Source organism: Chiloscyllium plagiosum, unplaced genomic scaffold (assembly GCF_037043375.1).
Source record: "Chiloscyllium plagiosum isolate Xiang-an unplaced genomic scaffold, Cpla_swu_hap1 HiC_scaffold_32, whole genome shotgun sequence".
Taxonomy (NCBI): domain Eukaryota; kingdom Metazoa; phylum Chordata; class Chondrichthyes; order Orectolobiformes; family Hemiscylliidae; genus Chiloscyllium; species Chiloscyllium plagiosum.
This window is the reverse complement of record NW_028270170.1, coordinates 10,950,680-10,971,695: the sequence shown is the minus strand read 5'-3', so window position 1 is coordinate 10,971,695 and position 21,016 is coordinate 10,950,680. Positions and strand designations below refer to the sequence as shown.

The following is a 21,016-nucleotide window of genomic DNA, read 5'->3' as shown; positions in this document are numbered from 1 at the left end:
AAAAAAACTTGTGCAATTTTTACTTTGGTTGAATAACCATTTCACACATGAAGAGTTACATGAGGGGAACTGTGCATTTGTGGGACTATATCTTAGTCAGTATTGTGAAGTGGGGGAAAAGGGAAGTTCTGAATGTGTGCTTCTGCTATTGATAGGAGTGCTTCTCTAGTAGCGAATAGTTTACATAGCATTAATCGACTACTTTAGCATATTTTCGTTGACCAGGAATTTTGATGCTGGGAAGTTGGCTTGAATGAATGTAGAACTACAGTGCTGTACAGCTGCAAAAAGTTCCTCTCCATTGTATTTTAGTCCTTGCGGTAGAGGCCGGTATTCTTTTTAACCTTTTTTTTTCCTGTTTGCTTGTCCCTGACCTAGTAGCTTTAAGTGACCCATGTATATGGGTACAAAGCCTCTTTGTTTCTCTAGAATTCTTAGCTTTATGCCACTTAGAAAATATTCACATCTGTTTTTCCTCCTATAAAGTGTGAGACTCCACGTGTACTATACTTAATTTTTCAATGTCCCTTTAACAAGCTTCTGCTCCCATTTACACTCTCTACTGAGTTACCTACTGTTGTCAGTGAACTTGGACATACAATTCTCTATTCCTTCGTTTATATCCTTCATAATTAAAATGAAAAGCTGAAGTGTGAGCAGGGATCTCTGGAGGAACCATAAGAGACACTAGAAGACACCAATCATTATGTACTCTTTATCATCAGCCTGACTCCTACCGCTGAAGCAATTATCGAGCATGACAGCAAGGTTTGTGGTACCCTTATGACATTTGTTAATTTTTAATCTCCCTGTCATGAGAAACCTTTCCAACTGAAACTCCATCCAGACAATGTCCACAGACAGTCACGAGGTGTTGAGGCAGGAACCTTCACACTTTAAAAGGAATCTGGATCTGCCCCTGAAACAGCATAATCCTGCATCGCTACACAAAGGTGCTAGTAAGTGGAGTTAGAATAATAGGGCTGGGTTATTCTGCTCATGCAGTCACTATGGACTTGAGTAGCCACCTCTGTAGCCTGTCCTGTAAATTTTCTACAGTACAACGGTCTACAGTCTGTTTATCTTCTTCCTGACTTCTCTAAATGAAAACCTACTGGATTGGTCAGGCATGACTTCAGAAGTTGAAGAAAACTCTCTAGTCAGCTTTGTTCTGAGCGACCAACTCCCACTACTTTTCCAAGACTCGGGTCTGTAGCTATCCAATGTCTTTGGCTTCTCTCGCTTTCGCTCTCGCTCTCTCCTTGCGCTTGCACCATGGCGATGTTCTCTCATGATCGCTCTCACGCCCTCTCCCCTCTCAAAAAATGGCGACAACGATAAATCGGTGTGCACACCAGCAATCGCATGATATAGTAAAAGACCTAGATTAATTTTAATTATAGTTGCTGAAATTGATTTTGTTCTCTCTGCCATTTTCGATATCCCGTCTCACCCAGGTTCTCTACTCTAACTGCATTCTTCGATCCATAGTGCAGGAAATTAACATGCTGAATGGTCAGTTTACTTTTCCCATGACTTAACTCTGTTTTAAATGAGTGCAATTAACTTATCTCAGCAAGTCGGGTTTTCATGTAAGTAAATCTTGCTGTTAAGCAAAACCATGATTGTTAGGATTTTGTCTGCCTGCTCTTACCATTACCACAACTGAGACAATGCTGCAAATAGTCAGTGTGTTAGACAGGAACTGTGGAGAGAACAAAGGAGGGTGAATCCTTGCCAAAATAATTGGAGAATAGCTCTCAAATAATGAGATTGTGGTGGAATGGGAATTGGATTCTTGATAACTTATGGGTTGTGCTTCTTTACAGAACCTGTACTAGTCTAAGTAAATTCTGCTCCAAGCTAAGAAGTCTCGACCTAGCTTCATGCACATCTATAACAAACCTTTCTTTGAAAGCTCTGAGGTGAGTTTGTGATTCAGAATTTCAATTAATTACTAATTTGTGTTTAGTTAACTTTTAGTACAGCTTGTAAGTACTTTGTGTTTAATGTTTGATCTGTGAACCTGTTTTTACATCTGTGATATGCAATGAATTTTGGTAAATTGTAATTTAAAAGGTAGACATTTTCAAGATTTGAATGCGTAATACCAATTGACTCTTTCAATAATAATTGGATTGTGTTCGGTTGCAGTGGCTGAAATGCCTTCTAAGAGGGAGCTACTTTCAGAAAGTTCATTCCAGTACAGCATGCTTAAAGCTGGTGGGGCATGTAAAATCCAGCAGGTGCTTACCTGGCCTTCCCACTCTGTCTGAAACTTTTCTGGGGCAGGAATAGAGAGATGCTGTGCAGTCCACTCACCCACCCTTGGGCTTATTGAGGCATGTAAGTGGCCAATTAATGCCACATAAGGGTCTTGTCCTGTCGCTGCCAGTATTTTACTCTCAGTGGACTCTTCAGTCACTGGACTCAATGTTAACTCTGCTTTCTTCCCACAGATGCTGCCAGATCTGCTGAGTTTCTCCAGCAATTTCTGTTTTAGCCATGAGGGCTAATGCTGGGAAAGGAGAGTGATATTTTTGGGGAGGTATTCCCTGTACTCTCTCAGTCCAAAAGGTAATCCCATCATGCTCCTTTGCCTGGCTTCCTAAGACTCCTAACTTTGAAGTTACTCGGGCTTCTCGGCATGTTGGGACTACCTATAGTCCCAGTATTTTCACTGGCATCGGTTGGTATATGGAGCGGCTGGTTTAAAAGGTTGTCAGCTCTACATGGTGGGATTTTCTCCTGAAGTAGGGAGGGTGTTTTGCCTTAAACCTATTGGCACTGTTCTTAATTTAAATGGCAGCAGGATAGCTGTTTGGATCACAGCTGCTGCCCCCACTGACTTTTCTGCTGAGGTGGAAAGTTGCCCCTTAAAATGTGGCCTTTGTCATGATGTGCCATCAAACAGAGGATGGAAAAGGAGGAGGCAGCAACATTTCATTATTTTAGTGGTTCCCAATTCAGAGCCAACATTTTTAAGATCTGAACACTTGGCTAACGATCCCTTTTTTCTTGCATTTTATTGTCCTTTCCTCTCCAAAGCGCTGAACCATCATTTGGCACAAGTTAAATGAGTAACAAGAGGTGAGGTTGCATAATTGACTTAATTGTCTTTAAATAAAATAAAAGCCAAATTTCTTCTTTTGGATTTGAACTTGGTTAACAGCTGCTCTGAGAGAGCCCAATGTTGCACGAAATTTGAAATACCCGAGCACAGTGACAGACAATTGGGATTGTGAAGGTCAACCTTCTCACTACTGAGGTCTAAAGTTTTGGCAACACCACTGTAAGGATGTGCTGTTCTTTCAGGAGGACAGGAAGGTTAGAGGCACAAAAGGAAACTTTGATAGCCTCTTCAGGCAAGCATACTAAAGTAAGACTTCAATGCAGAAAGGAAAGCTGTTATCCCAAGTAAATCATGTTTGGATCAATATAATTTTTTGTAATTCAAGGTTTATGTAAAGATTTGTGATTCTGGTGCAGGATGTAGATATGTTCGCAGGGCTGGGAGGTTGACTTGCAGATGTTGCATCCCCTGTCTAGGTGACCTCTCCAGTGCTTTGGAGCCTCCTGTGAAGCGCTGCTGTGCTGTCTCTCTTCTGGAATTTGTTTGGTTCTGTTTCTGCTGCTTCCGTTGTTCGTTGTAGTCACCGGTACTTTGGGCCTAGATCAGTGTTCTTGTTGTTAGAGTCTGTGGCTGAGTGCCATGCTTCTAGAAATTCTTTGGCAGTACTAAGTTTAACTTGTCCTTTGGTCGTTGTATTGTCCCAGTTGAATTTGTGGTCTTTGTCATCTGTGTGTATGGCTACATGGGACAGTTGGTCATGGCATTTAGTGGCTAGTTGGTGTTTATGGATGTGGATTGCTAGTTGCCTGCTTGGTTGCCCTATCTAGTGTTTCATGCAGTCTTTGCATGGAAATTACGTTAGTCTTGCACATGGGTAATAGGGTCATTTATCCTGGAGAGTTGTTGTCTGAGTGTGCCTGTCAGTTTATGGACTGTCATGAACCCCTGTGGTTGGAGATGTCTGGCTGTCCGTTCAGAGATGTTTACCTTTACATTTTAAAAAAAAAGTCTCTGAACTTAAAGCCAGACTTCTCCAACCACTGGGATCCATGACAGCCCGTAAACGTATAGGTATGCTCAGCCAACAACTCTACAGGACAAAGGACCCTATACCCATCATGAGCAAAACGAACGTATTTGCAGGAAACCCTAGATAGGGCAAACAGACAGACAACTAGCAATCTGCATCCACGAACACTAACTAGCCACTTAACTCCACAACCAGCTGTCCCTAGTAGCCATACACACAGATGACAAGGACAACAAATTCGACTGGGACAACACAACAATCCTAGGATCCGAGCTTAAAAATGTGTTGCTGGAAAAGCGCAGCAGGTCAGGCAGCATCCAAGGAGAAGGAGAATTGACGTTTCGGGCATAAGCCCTTCTTCAGGAACACATTTTTAAGCTCTGATCTCCAGCATCTGCGGTCCTCACTTAATCATAGGATAAGCTAAACATAGGACTGGCATGGCACTCAGCCACGGACTCTATCAACAAGCACGCTGACCTAGGCTCAATGTACCGGTCACTACAACAAACAACTGGAAGCAACAAAAACTGAACCAAATAAATCCAAGAAGAGCCAGTACAGCAGCGCTTCACAGGAGGCTCCAAAGCACGAAGATGTCACCGAGATGGGGGATGAAACTTCTGTAAATCAACTTCCCAACTCGGTGAACATACCCACAATCCTTTTATAATTCCAGAACTCCATAATAATTCTTCAACTGACATTAGTGATATACAGTGCCATTTTATGTCAGGTGATGTGATTGGATAGTCTATTGCTTGTTTTTAGGTCTTTTTTGATTTCATTGTTGAGAATAGTAAGTATGACCAACTGTTGTGGTTCTGTTCGTTGAGCTGGAAATGTTTGTTGCAAACGTTTCGTCCCCTGTCTAGGTGACATCCTCAGTGCTTGGGAGCCTCCTGTGAAGTGCTTCTGTGGTGTTTCCTCCGGCATTTATAGTGGCCTGTCCCTGCCGCTTCCGGTTGTCAGTTTCAGCTGTCCGCTGTAGTGGCCGGTATATTGGGTCCAGGTCGATGTGTTTGTTGATGGAGTTTGTGGATGAGTGCCATGCTTCTAGGAATTCCCTGGCTGTTCTTTGTTTCGCTTGCCCTATAATGGTAGTGTTGTCCCAGTGGAATTCATGTTGCTTGTCGTCTGCGTGTGTGGCTACTAAGGATAGCTGGTCGTGGCGTTTCGTGGCTAGTTGATGTTCGTGGATGCGGATCATTAGCTGTCTTCCTGTTTGTCCTATATAGTGTTTTGTGCAGTCCTTGCATGGGATTTTGTACGCTACATTAGTTTTGCTCATGCTGGGTATCGGGTCCTTGATTCTGGTGAGTTGTTGTCAGAGGGTGGCTGTTGGTTTGTGTGCTGTTATAAGTCCTAGTGGTCGCAGTAGTCTGGCTGTCAGTTCTGAAATGCTCCTGATGTATGGTAGTGTGGCTAGTCCTTTGGGTTGCGGCATGTCCTCGTTCCGATGTCTTTCTCTTAGGCATCTGTTGATGAAATTGCGCGGGTATCCGTTTTTGGCGAATACCTTGTACAGGTGTTCCTCTTCCTCTTTTTGCAGTTCTGGTGTGCTGCAGTGTGTTGTGGCCCTTTTGAATAGTGTCTTGATGCAACTTCGTTTGTGTGTGTTGGGGTGGTTGCTTTCATAGTTTAGGACTTGGTCTGTGTGTGTGGCTTTCCTGTATACCTTTGTGGTGAATTCTCCGTTCGGTGTTCTCTGTACCATCACGTCTGGGAATGGGAGTTGGTTATCCTTTTCTTCTTCTCTCGTGATGGGTATGACCAACTGAATGCTCTATAACTGTCAGTGCAGATTGGTAACTAACCATATGCAAAGGTTAATGCTGACATGAAATAGAGCACTAATTGGGGAAATGCAGTAGAGTATGAAAAATGTGAAGGGAAGTATGCAAGTGTGACTTCTGCTACAGTACAGCACAGCACAAGCTCCATCTGCAATTCTAAAGGTAATACCTATCTGAAGAAGGACGGCAACTGAATATAGCTGTAGTAGTTTTCATGCATTATAACCTTGAGATTTGCATCCAGGAGCCTTAAGCAATAATTTTGGAGGATTACTAAGCCGCAGTTCTAAAACTGCATCATTGGCAGCATCCTAGGCAGTAATTATGTTATTAAATTAATAACCAAAGGATTTGAGCTCCAGTTCCACCAGTCCAGGTGGAGAATTCAGTTTGAGGGGACCACCAAGCTATTGGCTTGCCACTTGATCAAAAGAAACAAATGTTTCACCAATGTCTATTGGGGAAGGCCACCCACCATTTTTACCTGGTTTGACCTATGGAAATGGTCCAGTCAGCTACTCGGTTGAGTCAAGTCATAGAATAAGCAGTTCCTGATAAGATAGCTCATCACCAGCTTCATGGCAGTGAGGGGCATGTAATAATTGCTGGCCTGGCTAGTGATGCCCAAATTCTAGGAATAAATCAGAACCTAGGAAATCTGTTGCAAATATGTAATGTAATCAGAAGAGGTTTTAGAATTTGTAGCATAAATTTTAAACCAACCTTGAAAGTCCATGGGAGTGGCAACTAAACTCTGAGATTAACCACAGCCTTGATCTCTTTTAATCTTGTGCACTGGTTTAATTTATTTACAACTAAATAGCAGCTTCTGATTCCTTCCATAATTGGAAGGTTCCAATTTCTGAATATGATGCTCTCTGGAGGTTCTTTATTCTCTTTAATATCTTTTATATCATTGGGGAATCATTTGCAGTAGATTAACGACAAAAGTGCATTGTTCTGTCTGTGTGGCTGTAAAAAGAAAGTTGATTTTAAAGCACTGTGACCATAATAGGAATGAAATATTTACATGTCTAGGCCACAAGGGAAATTAAAGTTGTACTACTCTATTTTCTAATGTATTGAGATCTCTGATGAAATTCCTCAGTGAATTAATGGTGGCATTGTGTGAGAGGGAGGGGTGTGTAAATTGCAGAAAAGAAATTTTGAAAGTGATTACTCAAGCAAGTAGCTGAAATTTCTCCGGTTCAATCTACAGCATTAACCATTTATATTCATATAGCACATAATGAAATGTCCCAAGGTACCTCAAGGGAGTATTATGAAGCAAAATAAGACTTTGAGCTTCATGATATTTTGGATTGGATGAACCAAAGTCATAGTCAGAGTTAGCTTTGAACAAATGTATTAAAGGAAAGAAGTGAGAACAAAAGTGTAGAGAGGAAATTCGAAGTGTGGAGACCAGGCAACTGAAATCATTGGCACCAATAGTAGATGCTATAGGAAGGATATTGTGAAATTTGAAAGAGTTCAGAAAAAAAAATACAAGGATGTTGCCAGGGTTGAAGGGTTTGAACTACAGGGAGAGACTGAGTAGACTGGGGTTATTTTCCCTGGAGCATCTGCGGTAGAGGGGGTGACCTTTAAAATCATGAGGGGCATGAATAGGATAAATAGACTAGGTATTTTCCCTGGGGTGGGGGAGTCCAAAACTAGAGAACAAAGGTTTAAGATGAGAGGGGAAAGATTTAAAAGGGACCTAAGGGGCAACATTTTCTCACACATTGTGGTGCATGTATGGAATGAGCTACCAGAGGAAGTGGTGGAGGCTGGTACAATTACAACATGTAAAAGGCATCTAGATGGGTATATGAATAGGAAGCATTTAGAGGGATATGGGCCAAAGGCTGGCAGATGGGCTAGGTTTATCTAGGATATCTGGTCAGGTGGATGAGTTGGACCAAAGGCTCTGTTTCTGCTGTATCTATCTATACTCTAGATCAATTAAGTATGTTAAATGCCAGCAGTGTGCTAGAAGTGTCAGGCCTATAGATAACAAAGGTATGAATGAGCATTTCAGCAATCGATGAGCTGAGACAGGGGGCATGTTGGGGAGATGAAAGTAGACTGTCTTAGTGATTAGATTAGATTAGAGTGTGGAAACAGGCCCTTCGGCCCAACAAGTCCACACCGACCCGCCGAAGCGAAACCTACATACCCCTACATTTACCCCTTACCTAACACTACGGGCAATTTAGTATGGCCAATTCACCTGACCCTGCACATCTTTGGATGGTGGGAGGAAACCGGAGCACCCGGAGGAAACCCACGCAGACACGGGGAGAACGTGCAAACTCCACACAGTCAGTCGCCTGAGGCGGGAATTGAACCCGGGTCTCTGGCGCTGTGAGGCAGCAGTGCTAACCACTGTGCCACCATGATGCCACACCAGTATGAATTTGCAACTTATCTCTGGCTTAAATGTGCTACCAACTTTGAACAGGATGGTTTAGTCTCTATATTGGCAGGGAAAGGGATGGAGTCAGTAGGTAGAGACAGAATTTTGAATGTGGATTGAAATCAATGCCTTCAATTATTCTAGCACTTAATTGGAGGAAATTTCTGTTCCTCCAGTACTGGATGTACTGAATAAGTGGTCTGATAATTTAGCAACAATCTCTAAGTCATGCGTATGCATCATCAGTATTCATATGAAAACTAACATTATTTATAAATGGGTAGCTCTCAAATAACTAGAGAAGATAAAACATTGCTTGCGTCTTGTTAATTATCACCCCACTGTTAAATAGTCATTTAATACAGCATTATTACTCAGTTCTGATAGTGGAAGAAAGAACAAACAAAGTTGGTAAGTTTTAAATAAGAATACACTGCATTGTGTAAAAGTGCATTTTGGGGTTGACTAATAAACAATTTAAATTTGAACCTTGTCATTTGTGACTGATCATGTTGATGTGGTTCAGCCTGTTAATACATTGCAAACTCATATCCTATGTTCATCATCTGATTTTAAATAAAAATGTTTCACTTGCTCTTATTTTTAGCTTAAGCAAAGTAATTCTACTGATATTTTCTCATTGAGTGTTTATTCAGTGATCCTGCACTTTTAGAAGGAGCTTCACTCGAGCTTTGGTTAGATAATTGACAAGGTAATATTGGATTGGTGGGAGAACTACGTTGTGCCAGTGAGCTAAGCATTCTTGCTGCAAACTCAGTGGACCAATCCTTTTACATATTGCTTAAAGTTACAAGTGCAATTTTTAACCACTGTCACATGTCTACAGTTATTCTTAAAGAGGTTTGTTTGTTTTCAGTGAGGGATGTCCACTTCTAGAACAGCTGAATATATCCTGGTGTGACCAGGTGACGAAGGATGGGATACAGGCACTAGTGAGAGGCTGCGGTGGATTGAAGGCTCTGTTTCTTAAAGGATGTACACAGGTCTGTGTAATGATCCATCATGTAAATGGATTATTTTGTGTGGTTGCTGGAACAACAGTGAAGTTTTCTTTAAAAAAAAATACTCCAGCTGACTACACTGGACTAAAATGCTAAAGGCTTTTTAGCTTCTCTCCTGTGGTCACATGCTTGTTTTGAACTAAAGCAACGTGATTGATACAAAGATTGAACTGGAGTATTGCAGAAGTATTTCAGCAGTAATTATTGTCTTAGAATTACAAAACTGCCTGTAAGTGTTTCAGTAATCACCTTGCAATCTTTGCACAATTCTCATCCTTTTCAGATACAGCTTTACAAAGAAAGCAAGGTTGCTCTAACGCATGAAGTGAGAAGCAATTCTTTGCACAAGGATAGTAAAATTCTAGAACACTTCACTCCACAACCCCACCCCCCCCCCCCTCCAAAAAAAAGACCTGTTGATGCTGGATTCATTGAAAGTTTCAAACCTGAAATCGATTAGATTTTTTAGTTCAGAGTATTAAATGTATGGAATTAGTGGGTAAATGCACATACAGATCAACTGTGGCCTAATTGAATGATCTGACCTGAAAGTTTGGGCTTTTTTAATGCATTAATGGGGGGGTAGGAATTGTAGGCCAGTGTTTGTTGTCTATTCCTGAGACGGTGGTAGTGAGCTACTGCATTGAACTGCTGGAGTTCAGTTGGTGTGGTTAGGCCACAATATTATTAGTGTGAGAGTTTCAGGTCTTTTACCCCAGTAACACTGAAGGAATGACACTACACTTCCAAGTCAGGTTGGAGAGTACTTTGAAGGGAATTTACAGGTGATCTTCGACATAGCTGGTGCCCTTGTCCTTCTAAATGATAGTGATTGTAGGTTTAGGAGGTGCATTGTTAAATGTCTACAGTGCATCTCTTAGTACACACTGCTACTGCTATTTGGTGAAGGGAATTGATGTTTATGGATGTGGTGCTAATCAAGCAGATTGCTTTGTGATGAAAGGAGTCGAGCTTCTTGAATGTTGAAGCTGCACTCATCCAGACAATTTGGAGTTTGTTCTATCACACTGCTGGTTTGGGCCTTGTGGATGGTGCACAGGCTTTCTGGAATCGGGAGATTAGTTATTCAGTGCACTGCGAGCACCTGACGTGGTGTTATAGCCAAAGTATTTATATGGCTAGTCGAGTTCAACTTTTATTAAATGGTAATCATGAGAATGATGAAGTGGGGTATTACGTCAGTGATGATGATGCAGTTGGATTTCAGGAACTTGTAGTTAGATTCTCTGTTGGAAATGGTTGTTGCCTGATTATTTGCCAGTCATCTGCCCAAATCTGGATGTTATTCCAGTCCTTGCTGCATTTTGATAAGCAAAGCCTCACTTTCTGAGAAGTCGTGAGTGGTGTTCAACATTGTGCAGTCATTGGTGAACATTCCTCGCTTAACCTTTTAGGATGGCAGGAAGGTCTTTGAAGCAGCTTAAGATAGTTGAGTTAAGCCACTACTTTGAGGAACTTTTATAGAGTGGTTCTCCTCCAGCGAGGTATTTAATTGTCCACTACTAGTCATGAAAAGATGTGCCGAGACTCTGAGCTTAGGCTCCCATGGTTGTGTGATCACTTAGCCATGTGTCTTTTCTTGCTACTTGTTCTGTTTAGCATACAAGTAGTCCTATTTTGTAGCTTCAGCAGGCTGACATCTGATTTTTGGATTTGCCTGGTGCTTCTTTTGGCTTGTCCTCCTTCATTAATGGCCTATTCTTTCTGTTTCTTTCCTGTATTGTATTTTATGACAAATGGGATAATACATTTGATGAGATCTGCTTCTCTCCATTAGATCCCAGAAGTGAAAGCATGTTTTCTTTAGAATATTTCCAGAGTTTGCTTTTATTTGGTTATGAAAGGATTTGCAAGGGTAGAAAAGATTTGTTTCCACTCGTGATGAGGACCAGAACTATTAGTGATGTTTATCACTAATAAATCTAAATCTGGGAACTTCACTGCCCCCTGGACAATTACGGATGGGCATTAGAGTCCCCCTCATCACTGAGCCCGGAGTCACGTGTAGGCCAGCCCAGGTAAAGATGGTATTTTTCTTCCCTGAAGGACATTAGTGAACCAGACGGGCTTGTATAATGATTGACAGTGGTTGAATTGGGCCAGATTTTAATTCTAGACTTCTTAAAATTGATTTCACACTTTTTTTACTGCTGGGAATCGAACCATATCTGCCAAGACGTTAATCTGTGGTTCTGTATTGCCATTCCAATGGCATTAATACTATGCCACCCCCTCCCCATCTATTGGATAAACAGATTACAGGAAGTAAAGTAGAAGTGTTGATTGGATTAGATGAAGATAAATAGGAGGAAATTTGTCTTTGTGGAGGACTAACACTATTTGGATCTGTGGAGCTGGATAGCCAGATTCTGTGCTGTTAATATATTGTAATTTCCAGTAAGAAAAAAATATTGTGGAGCAATATTGCATTTCAGTGCAGTTGCAGTTAAATGTAAATAAAATCTTAACCTAGACTCAGCATTGCCCTGAGGATAGTGTTGTGGTGAAGTGTGCTCCCTTGAGCCAAATGTCTCTGCTTCAGTTCAGAAGCTGATCAGGTTTATGCTATACACATTGTGTTCTTGAATAACTGAAAACACCTTGTTAGGAAAATAGTCAATCAATGGAAACTCTGACTTAACAGAATCATGTGACATTTGATGTTTTAAAACTTTACTGTTACAAATAAACTAAAATTAATATTGACTAAATAATAGAGTATTAGTTGTATATTAAGTAATTTCTTATAGTTTCATGGCAACCAGTAATCCAAAACAATGTTTCCACATTATGCTGCAGTCTCTGCAGAGTTATAGTTGTTTCAGCGAACAGTCCAAAGTTATTTCCAGCTTCCAAAGGCTCATTTCTCTCAACTTACTGGAGTTGTATACCAAAAGTAATTTCCCTCTGCCCCTTCTGAATTCCCAAACCAACCTGTAGTCAAAAGATCTCACTTCTCCTGGCCTCGGCAAGGTGAATCTGCCTGTGAGCTTAAATTTCCATGGGGTCCATTTTCTTAACTAGAGAACGTCGAGGAAGCTGAGAGTGTGCAGGAAAATGGTGTTTATGTAAATCAGTATGATCTAGTTGAGCATGTTTAATGAACCAAATGACCAACTCCTTGTCTAATTTTCTATCTTCCTAGAACATATACCTAGAATGTCAGTTAACAGGCAAAATGTGCAGAGAATAGTCCCAGCCTCATCTGACTGCAGCAGCTATAACTCTTCTTGGTGTTATTCTCTGTCTGTCACTGTCTCTTTTTTTGTCTTTTTTAATTGCCTGCCTGAGAGTGAAAGTCTGCCCTAGCAAAACCAGCCGATCACACATTCCTTTTTGTTACTGTCTCTCGCCCTGAATTTCAAAATTTATTTAAAATTTAATTTAAAAGAGCATCAGTCATAAATCTGCACCAACATTAAATTGTATTGCAAATGTATGTACTCACCAATGTCCAGTTACAAAGTGCTGTTGCTAGTTGTATTGTAAAACTACAACTTAAGAATAAAGTTATGTCATTTGCAGTGCTGTCACTTGTGGAAGTCATTCTTGTGGAAATTTCAAGATTTGGACTTGTGCGTAGGATTACTTTTTATTAAAAGACTAATTGAGACGATGTGAAATGTTCCTGTCCAAGCTATACTGGGCACCCGGGTTCCTTAAACTCAAAAATAGCATTATTCCGTGATTTAACGTTATCCCAGTTTTCAAAAATTGTCATGGCTGTCATAATAGGGTTTATTTACCGCCTCTCTTCATCTCCTGAAGGTTGGATATAACAATGACTTAATTAGCAGCTGTAGCTAAATGTTTTGTTTCTGTGATTGATTGAATTGTAGTTAATGCACAGACTTTCTTTAACCAAGAATGGTTAAACTGCTAAGTTACTATTTTGTTGTACTTGTTTGCTATACACACAGCTAGAAGATGAAGCTCTGAAATACATTGGTGCTCACTGTCCTGAGTTGGTCACGCTGAACCTCCAGACTTGCTCAGTAAGTACATGTAATAAGGCAACTCTCTAAAGCATTTAAAGATAAAATACTAAACATTGTTAAAGTTCAGTGTTTTCAATGAGAACAAAATACATTTCGCAAAAAAGTATCTCAAAGACTATTACTGAGAAGTAGTGTTTCACTTCTTCTCAAAAATATTGTATTGTGTCAATTATTCTGATTTCTGCACAGCTTGCATCAAAATTCCAACCTTGGATATTAGCATTTCAAAAGGAATATTCAAAGTGACACCCCAGTCACACAAATATATTGTATTTTAATCTGTTAAGAACAATTAAGTTGTAACTAAGTCTCAGTACCTTGGGTCTTTTTGACTATTTTTAAAATTTTCCTCCACATTGTTTTGAGTGTTGCTGCCTAACTAAGAAAGCGGAGTTCAGTGATGGCTCTTTGCTCAAGAGACATTTTAATGGTCTGTTGGCTGTTCAACTGTGAAAGGCATCATTTGGCTAGTGTTAACACACTGCTTTCCACTGCATGCTGGACAAGAGTGAGAACTCTTAATGACACTCCATTATTCCCTAATCTCATTACTGCAAACAGTAGTAGCTGATGTTGTTCTCTACTAATTGTGCTTCTTGGCACAGTCCAGGGAGGGAACCTGGACCATATAAATTAAATCCAGTCATCTTGATGTATCAGTACCTGTATGTATTTTTAAACAAAAATGGAGTGCCTGGAGATGTCAATACCTTTTTGTAATATTGCAATTAATGACAAAATAGTTAAGCCAGTGAACTTTGCAGACCTTCAATGAAATAACATGTTGGTGAAAGTATTTTATCCCCCTCTGCATTGTAATAAATGTTATTTAATTAGGTCACCTTTCTGAGCTGTGATTCTTTAATTTACTCTTTGCCTTATGTTTTAAAAACACTGCCCTGCCCTGATACTGAGTTACCAGCCACTATTCCGTTATATCATGAGTTAATTGGATGCTATCTATAGATTGACGGATTGAGTCCTGTTCCAATAATTTCTAGCAGTGGATCTGTTTAGGGCTTTGTGGCACAGTGGTTAAGTCACTATTTCTGAGCCAGGAGGCCCAGTTCAAGTCCTATTGGCTCAAAAGGTGTGTAATATCACTGAACAGGTTGCTTTAAAAAATATCTTTGACGTCTCCTCTTCCACTCTGGTTACATTATAAGTCATGGAGCTGCTTGTACTTGCTCTGTATCTTTTAGGGGAATTGCTCCTTATAGCATTTCCTCATAGAGGAAGCATGTAAGTTGAGTCATTTGAGAGCCGTTTCCCCTTTTAATATGGAATCTTAAAGCTCTTAAACTTAATTTTTCTGAGGCCCATCTTAATGTTTTTTTTTTAAAAGTTCATACAAATGTTTATTTGCAGGAAATCCTCCAGCTGGGTGTCATTTATAGAAACTGCTTAATGTTGTGGTCATTGGTACTGGGAAGCAGATCAGAACTAATAGACATGGAGCAATGTTATTTGACCTAACAAGTCTGCCTGTGTTTCATCTTGGCATCCACCCCCTTCCCTTCTCTCTCAATCACCAGTACTTGAACCCTTTGAACTCTGAAGCCACAGTTTAACACTCCCTTATTGGCCTGACTTTCTCTTTTGTTTTGTTTTTAGCTGGTCACTTTTTGTTGCTTTTCCTGTTCCAACAATATGCCCTCTTTCCTGAAAGACAGGACAAGCAGTCGGTTTGCTGTCCATAATCTGCTGGTGCTGTTATTGAACCTATCGTTAGAAGCCAAGCCCAAATTGGTATATGTTGACCTGATTGGCAAGTTGTTTGGCAGAGAATTCAAGTGGATTCAAAGAATGTGTCTCTTCACCATCTCATCCACAACCTGTAAATCATTTCTGTTTTTCTGTAATCTTGCAGCAAATCACAGATGAGGGACTGATTACAATTTGCAGAGGATGTCATAAACTACAATCACTGTGTGTCTCTGGTTGCAGTAACATCACTGATGCTATTTTGAATGCACTGGGACAGAATTGCATTCGACTTAGGTAGGTACAATAACACGAGCAGAAGCAGCTGAGTAATGACCTGTTTTAGTGCCAATCCAGATGCACTCATCTAGCATAACCACCTGAATGTAAGATTATAATTGTCATTTCACTGTTACATCAGTCATAAGAGAAGCTCCTCTTTTTATGTACATTCTCATAACATTGTGCTTTGCTTTTTGAGTGACTGTTTTAGTCTTCTGTTGACAACATTCAATGGAACAACTGAGTTTGTCAGCAGAACTCATTAGAGTAAACTGGATCTTTTAGACCAATGTTTTTTCAATTTACAGTGCATTAAAATATTCTTTCAAATCATATGATGTTTCAAAAGAAAAGGAAACTTATAAGTTTGTTTATTTCTGGCAGTTAGTACTTTCATTCTTTGTTTGCAGTCTAAAAGGAAGGGATAGGTTGCCATTTTGTTAAAGCATTAACCTGTACTTTGAACCAAATTGACTTGGATTGAAGACATGCTGTGGAAAGAACTATATATGCATTTTTTTTTTCTATAAGCTCAAGGTATATCTATGAAGTTATCACTAATAGAGTACTTTTTGAAATAAATAATTCCCTTGTTTCACCAGTTGTACATCTAATGATTTGAAGCTTGACATTAATCAAAAAGGACAAATTAGTGATTTTTTTTTCCCTTTTTGAGTGATTTTTCTATTTGTTTCTCAGGATATTAGAAATTGCTAGATGTTCACAGTTAACAGATGTGGGCTTTACGACATTAGCTCGGGTAAGTGCACATGTCCCAACTGTAGCCTTGCACATTGAAGCAATGCCTTGTGTGCCTAGACGGTAAATGGTTAGTGTCTGAAAAATATACACTACAATAATGATTAAGTCCTCAGCATCATAGAGGCTTTTTTTTGTTTGTTTGTTTTGCTGAAGTGTTTGCTTCAAGAAAGTAGCTGCTGCTCAGAATGAGTCTGTGACTGTGCTTGTTGGTCTGACTAATATTTGTGACAAAACATCATCCTCTTCAAAGAAGAGTATAAACACAAAACAAGTCAAACATCTTGACTCATACGTAATCTGAATTGTCCTAGCAGATCAGATTTCTCTTGCCCTCATTTGAATTTTTAATCTATTGACGCTGCTTTAGCATTTAAACAGAAAATCTGTCTGGACCCAGAAAATGACCATATAAAGATTGTTTACTGGGGAGCAGGGGAGTCATTGCATTTTCCTTTTCTTAACACAACCTGCTTCCATTTTCAGAATTGCCATGAACTTGAGAAGATGGATCTGGAAGAGTGTGTTCAGGTGATTCAATTTCCAGTGTTTTTACAAACTCTTGCTTTTGTGAAATGAATGGTGATTAATTTTTCTCATGACTGCAGTTTTGCTGCAGATCAGCTGCAGTTCAACAGTAATACTCTCTCTAACATCTGAGCTCAATCTCCGAGCTGCACAAATTATAGTCTAGTGTAATGTCCCAGTCTGTACTGGATGTTGACCACACATAATTGCATGAGAAGAAAACCAATGAATCTGATGCACTTCATTTTAATTCTTGGGATTAGGAGAGGCCATTGAATGACACTGTCCTCAGGTTTTATTTTTAGTCAAAGCTGATTTTTAACTGCAGCAAGCCCAACGATAATTCTGTTTATTGCCGGAGGGGAAAGTCAGTATCTCCATTCTTTGGTTCCTAAGAGGAATCCAGCATCAATTTCTTGTTCCCAGTTGTTGTTTTTGTATTCAGGACCCCGGTGCTGTACCATACTGTGTTATTGTGTTCTCCCTATCTTTTGCCTCCATTCCAGTTTCTATAATTGATATTTGTGTGGTGTTCAGCTTCCATTCACTGTACTTGCAAAGCAAATTGTCTTACTACAATGCTTAATTGATTGGAATGATGGTGCTGTAGCTGACACTTGATCTATCTTCAACGACAGAATCACAAGTGGAAACTAAGCGCAGTTATTATCAGTTGCATCAAGTATTCTCCAAATTGTATCACAAGTATTATGATCAAGATTACATCTGACTAAACAAGAGAAGCTTTGAGCTTCAATGCTTTTAAAACTCTCTCGAGCAGCTGCTGAGAATGCACATGACCATCTTTAGTTCAGAATTGGTATCCGCCATTCGCAGATGGTCCTTAGCTAGTCAGTACAGTAAATGAGTAATAAAGTACTTCACATTGTGCATCTATAATAAAAGCATTCTTATGTTTTTCTGGCATTTTATTATCTTATTCAAAAATACCTCTGAAAGGGTTCAGAAAAGATTTACAAGGACGTTGCCAGGGTTGGAGGATTTGAACTATAGGGAGAGGCTGAATAGGCTGGGGCTGTTTTCCCTGGAGGCTGAGGGGTGACCTTTAATAGAGGTTTACAAAATTATGAGGGGCATGGATAGGATAAATAGACAAAGTCTTTTCCTTGGGATCGGGGAGTCCAGAAATAGAGGGCATAGATTTAGGGTGAGAGGGGAAAGATAAAAAACAGACCTAAGGGGCAACCTTTTCACGCAGAGGGTGGTACGTTATGGATTGAGCTGCCAGAGGAAGTGGTGGAGGCTGGTACAATTGCAACATTTAAGAGACATTTGAATGGGTATATGAATAGGAAGGGTTTGGAGGGATATGGGCCAGGTGTTGGCAGGTGGGACTAGATTGGGTTGGGATATCTGGTCGGCATGGATGGGTTGGACCGAAGGGTCTGTTTCCTTGCTGTACATCTCTATGACTCAAATTAACTTCATTTGGGAACCAGGGTGCCATTCTGTGCTTGTGACATTCTAGAGAGAGATGAATGACCAATTTATCTGTTTGTTTGGACTGGGTAGGATTGGGTGGGGCATGTCGACCAGAACCATGAGACGATCAACGTTGACTTGAATCACTGAAATGCATAGAATTTTGGGTGATCTTCTAAAGAATGCCATTACTAACAGTACAGCACTCTCTCTGTGTTGTGCTGGTGTTTTAAGCTAAAGATAAGTTGTTTAAACCCCTGGCTGGAGCTCAGAATATCCTAATGCAGAGGAAAGTTAGTTCAATTGGTGCATTAATCTAAAATCACAATGTAATTGCAATGAAATATAAAACCTGTATGATCTTTACAGTTAAGAATCAATTGATAGGGCTAAGCATTTAGACAAATGGCCAATGACGCCCCAAAAAAAATTTATTTGTTTTTCTGTGCAGATGTTCAACATGTCTCCCACTGCAGGTTATTAAATTTAAGTAGATGCAAGTTTTGCTCAAAGACTTAAGCTTAGTACCTTTTTCATAGTTTGCTATTTTTTAGTTTTGGATAATCATTTGTAGTTTGTGATTGAAGGGGTTTTTATTGAAATAGATCGCATTTTTATTTAATCTTTCAACAGTTTTCTTGGAGAACAATATGTTGAATGATCTAATACTGCTCCTATGTTCCCATTATGATTCACATCAGAAATTCTACAACTTAAACTTTTTATTTCTAATGACTGAACATCTTGCTGTTCAACAGTAGATAGAACAAGCTTTAGAACCTCTAGAGCAGTTCGCAATGAGCAACAAATTGCACTCTCTCATCTCATGAAAGAATATTTTTAAAATGTATTTACTTGCCTTAGGTGCCACACAATTCTAGGACCATAGTATGTACATTGACCTCATTCCAGCCTTACTTTAGCATTGAAAATTTTAATTTTCAGATGTACTTCGTCATAGGAACAAGAATTAAGTTGTTACAACATTTTTTGAAATATGTAAGGTCACCTTTTACCCATCAAGTGTTAAATAATCCACGATATATCTGTTTTTGCAAGACTTCAGTAGTGACTGATTAAACAATCCCTGAAAAAAGTAAAGTAGCTGACCTGGAAACTCTGAACGATATGGAATTCTGTTTGCACCAATCATAATTTAATGTTTTCCTCATAACATATTTGTCTGGTAACAAAGCTGGTATTTAACATGCAGCTTGTGTCATGTGTAACTTGCAACAAATAGGATTTTTTTTTCCCAGCAGCATTACCCTTTTACTGTTCTTACTACAAAAGAGAGCAATTCTTCTTCCAAAGTCAGGGTTTCAAACGTCATGTGCATTTAATGACCAGTCATTGCATGGGGTCCTGGTGGAATGTTCAGCACCTGTGCAGGGGATAGTGGCTGGACCATAATGCAGAGAATCCCTTCTGCCATGCTAAGTTGGATAGAGTCAGGGTGGATTTGGCAACTCAAAATTGGGCCTTCACTGAGTAGTAACTGGAAGCAGGAACCCATGCAGGGGTGTAATATTGTAGTTGTTATGCTACTCCAGTCAAAAACCACAAAACATCAGGTGGTTGTCCACAGGCCTGTGTACTTCCCTCCACATCACCTGACAAAGAAGCAGTGCTCCAAGACCTGTTGAACTATAACCTGGTGTCATGTGACTTCTGACTTTATCCACCCCAGTTCGACATCAGCATCTCCACTTAATGCTGAAAGCATGAATTCAGTCATGACAATTCAAAAATGTTGATTTTTTTTTTAAAGTCTGCAAATACAAATCTGGTATTCGTAGAAATCACCATGAAATTGTCACTGCTTTGAAAACCCACTGATTTAATAGTGCACTTTGGGGAAGAAAGCCTGCTATGCTCTATCTGTCTCTTCCCTATATGTAACTCGTATTCCTGACTGCTTTGTTCCCCTCTGAATTACCCTCTAAAGCCATTCATTACATCAAATATTGGATGGTAACTATTGGGCCTCTACCAAAGCTTGCATCCAGCAAATGATTAAAGTGTATTTTCTCCAAAAAAAAATTGTTACTTTCCTCCCTGCATAAACCTTGCTAACTTGGCACAAGCTGGCTGTTCATTTCTTGTTCTTTTGAATGATTCTCTTACAACTGAAGTGAAGAATTCCAGTTTTTAAGTAATAACAATATATGATTTGAACAGTTATCTTTGTAAAGTATCTAAGAATGGCACCATCTCTTCGATCTGTTATCAAAAGAGGCAATGTTACACCCCCATCAGAAAAAGAGGGTAATGTAGCTATTGGACTCCAACTGTTTTTTTCTAAAACTTCATTCATGGATGTAGTGTTGCTGGCTAACCCAGTATTTGCCTTTGAAAAGGTACTGGTAAACTACCTTCTCCATGGTGTTAGGAAAGCACAAATAGTATATTTCAGTTTCCAATGTTCACTAATTCAATTTACTTCTGTTTCTCTGACAGATTACAGACAATACTTTAATTCAGCTTTCCATCTACTGCCCACGGCTTCAAGTATTGGTGAGTAGAAACAGAAAGCTAAAAACTGAAGTAGTTTATTGAGTTTGTGTTTTTGCATCGTTGCAGTCGGGTTGTGCTGATCTGGAGCAAACTGCACCTACAAGCCATGGTTTCGTAATCACTAGGTTCTTGTTAGGCAAGGGCATTATCAATCTTCATTTTGATATTTTCAATTGATCTCCAGTCTTGAAATGTTTTTTGAGACAGTCAGAGATTTCCATTGCCCTTTGTGGGGAGAAGTACTTCTTGATATCACTGCTGCACAGTCTAGCTCTTACTTTTTATGTACCATGTTCTGAATTTCCGTTTCAGAAATTAGGGTTCAATAGTTCCTCTTCATGATCAATAGACTATTTTTATCATCTTGAAAAGGCTTGATTATGTTGATCAGTAAAGATACTTTTTGCTGTTCCACCATAGTAAC

At 39.7% G+C, this 21,016-nt stretch overlaps 1 protein-coding gene across 4 annotated transcripts in view; it reads left to right on the top strand.

Moving 5' to 3' along the window:
• Positions 1–21,016, top strand: part of LOC122539800 (F-box/LRR-repeat protein 20) — a 138,711-nt gene that overhangs the window by 101,736 nt on the left and 15,959 nt on the right. For all 4 annotated transcript variants that reach the window (XM_087977777.1, XM_087977776.1, XM_043674861.2 and 1 more), the window contains exons 7-13: positions 1,830–1,925; positions 9,196–9,322; positions 13,282–13,356; positions 15,230–15,360; positions 16,045–16,105; positions 16,591–16,635; positions 20,536–20,592. In XM_087977777.1, coding sequence (XP_087833903.1) covers positions 1,830–1,925; positions 9,196–9,322; positions 13,282–13,356; positions 15,230–15,360; positions 16,045–16,105; positions 16,591–16,635; positions 20,536–20,592 — 592 coding nt within the window. The remainder of the gene's footprint in view (positions 1–1,829; positions 1,926–9,195; positions 9,323–13,281; positions 13,357–15,229; positions 15,361–16,044; positions 16,106–16,590; positions 16,636–20,535; positions 20,593–21,016) is intronic.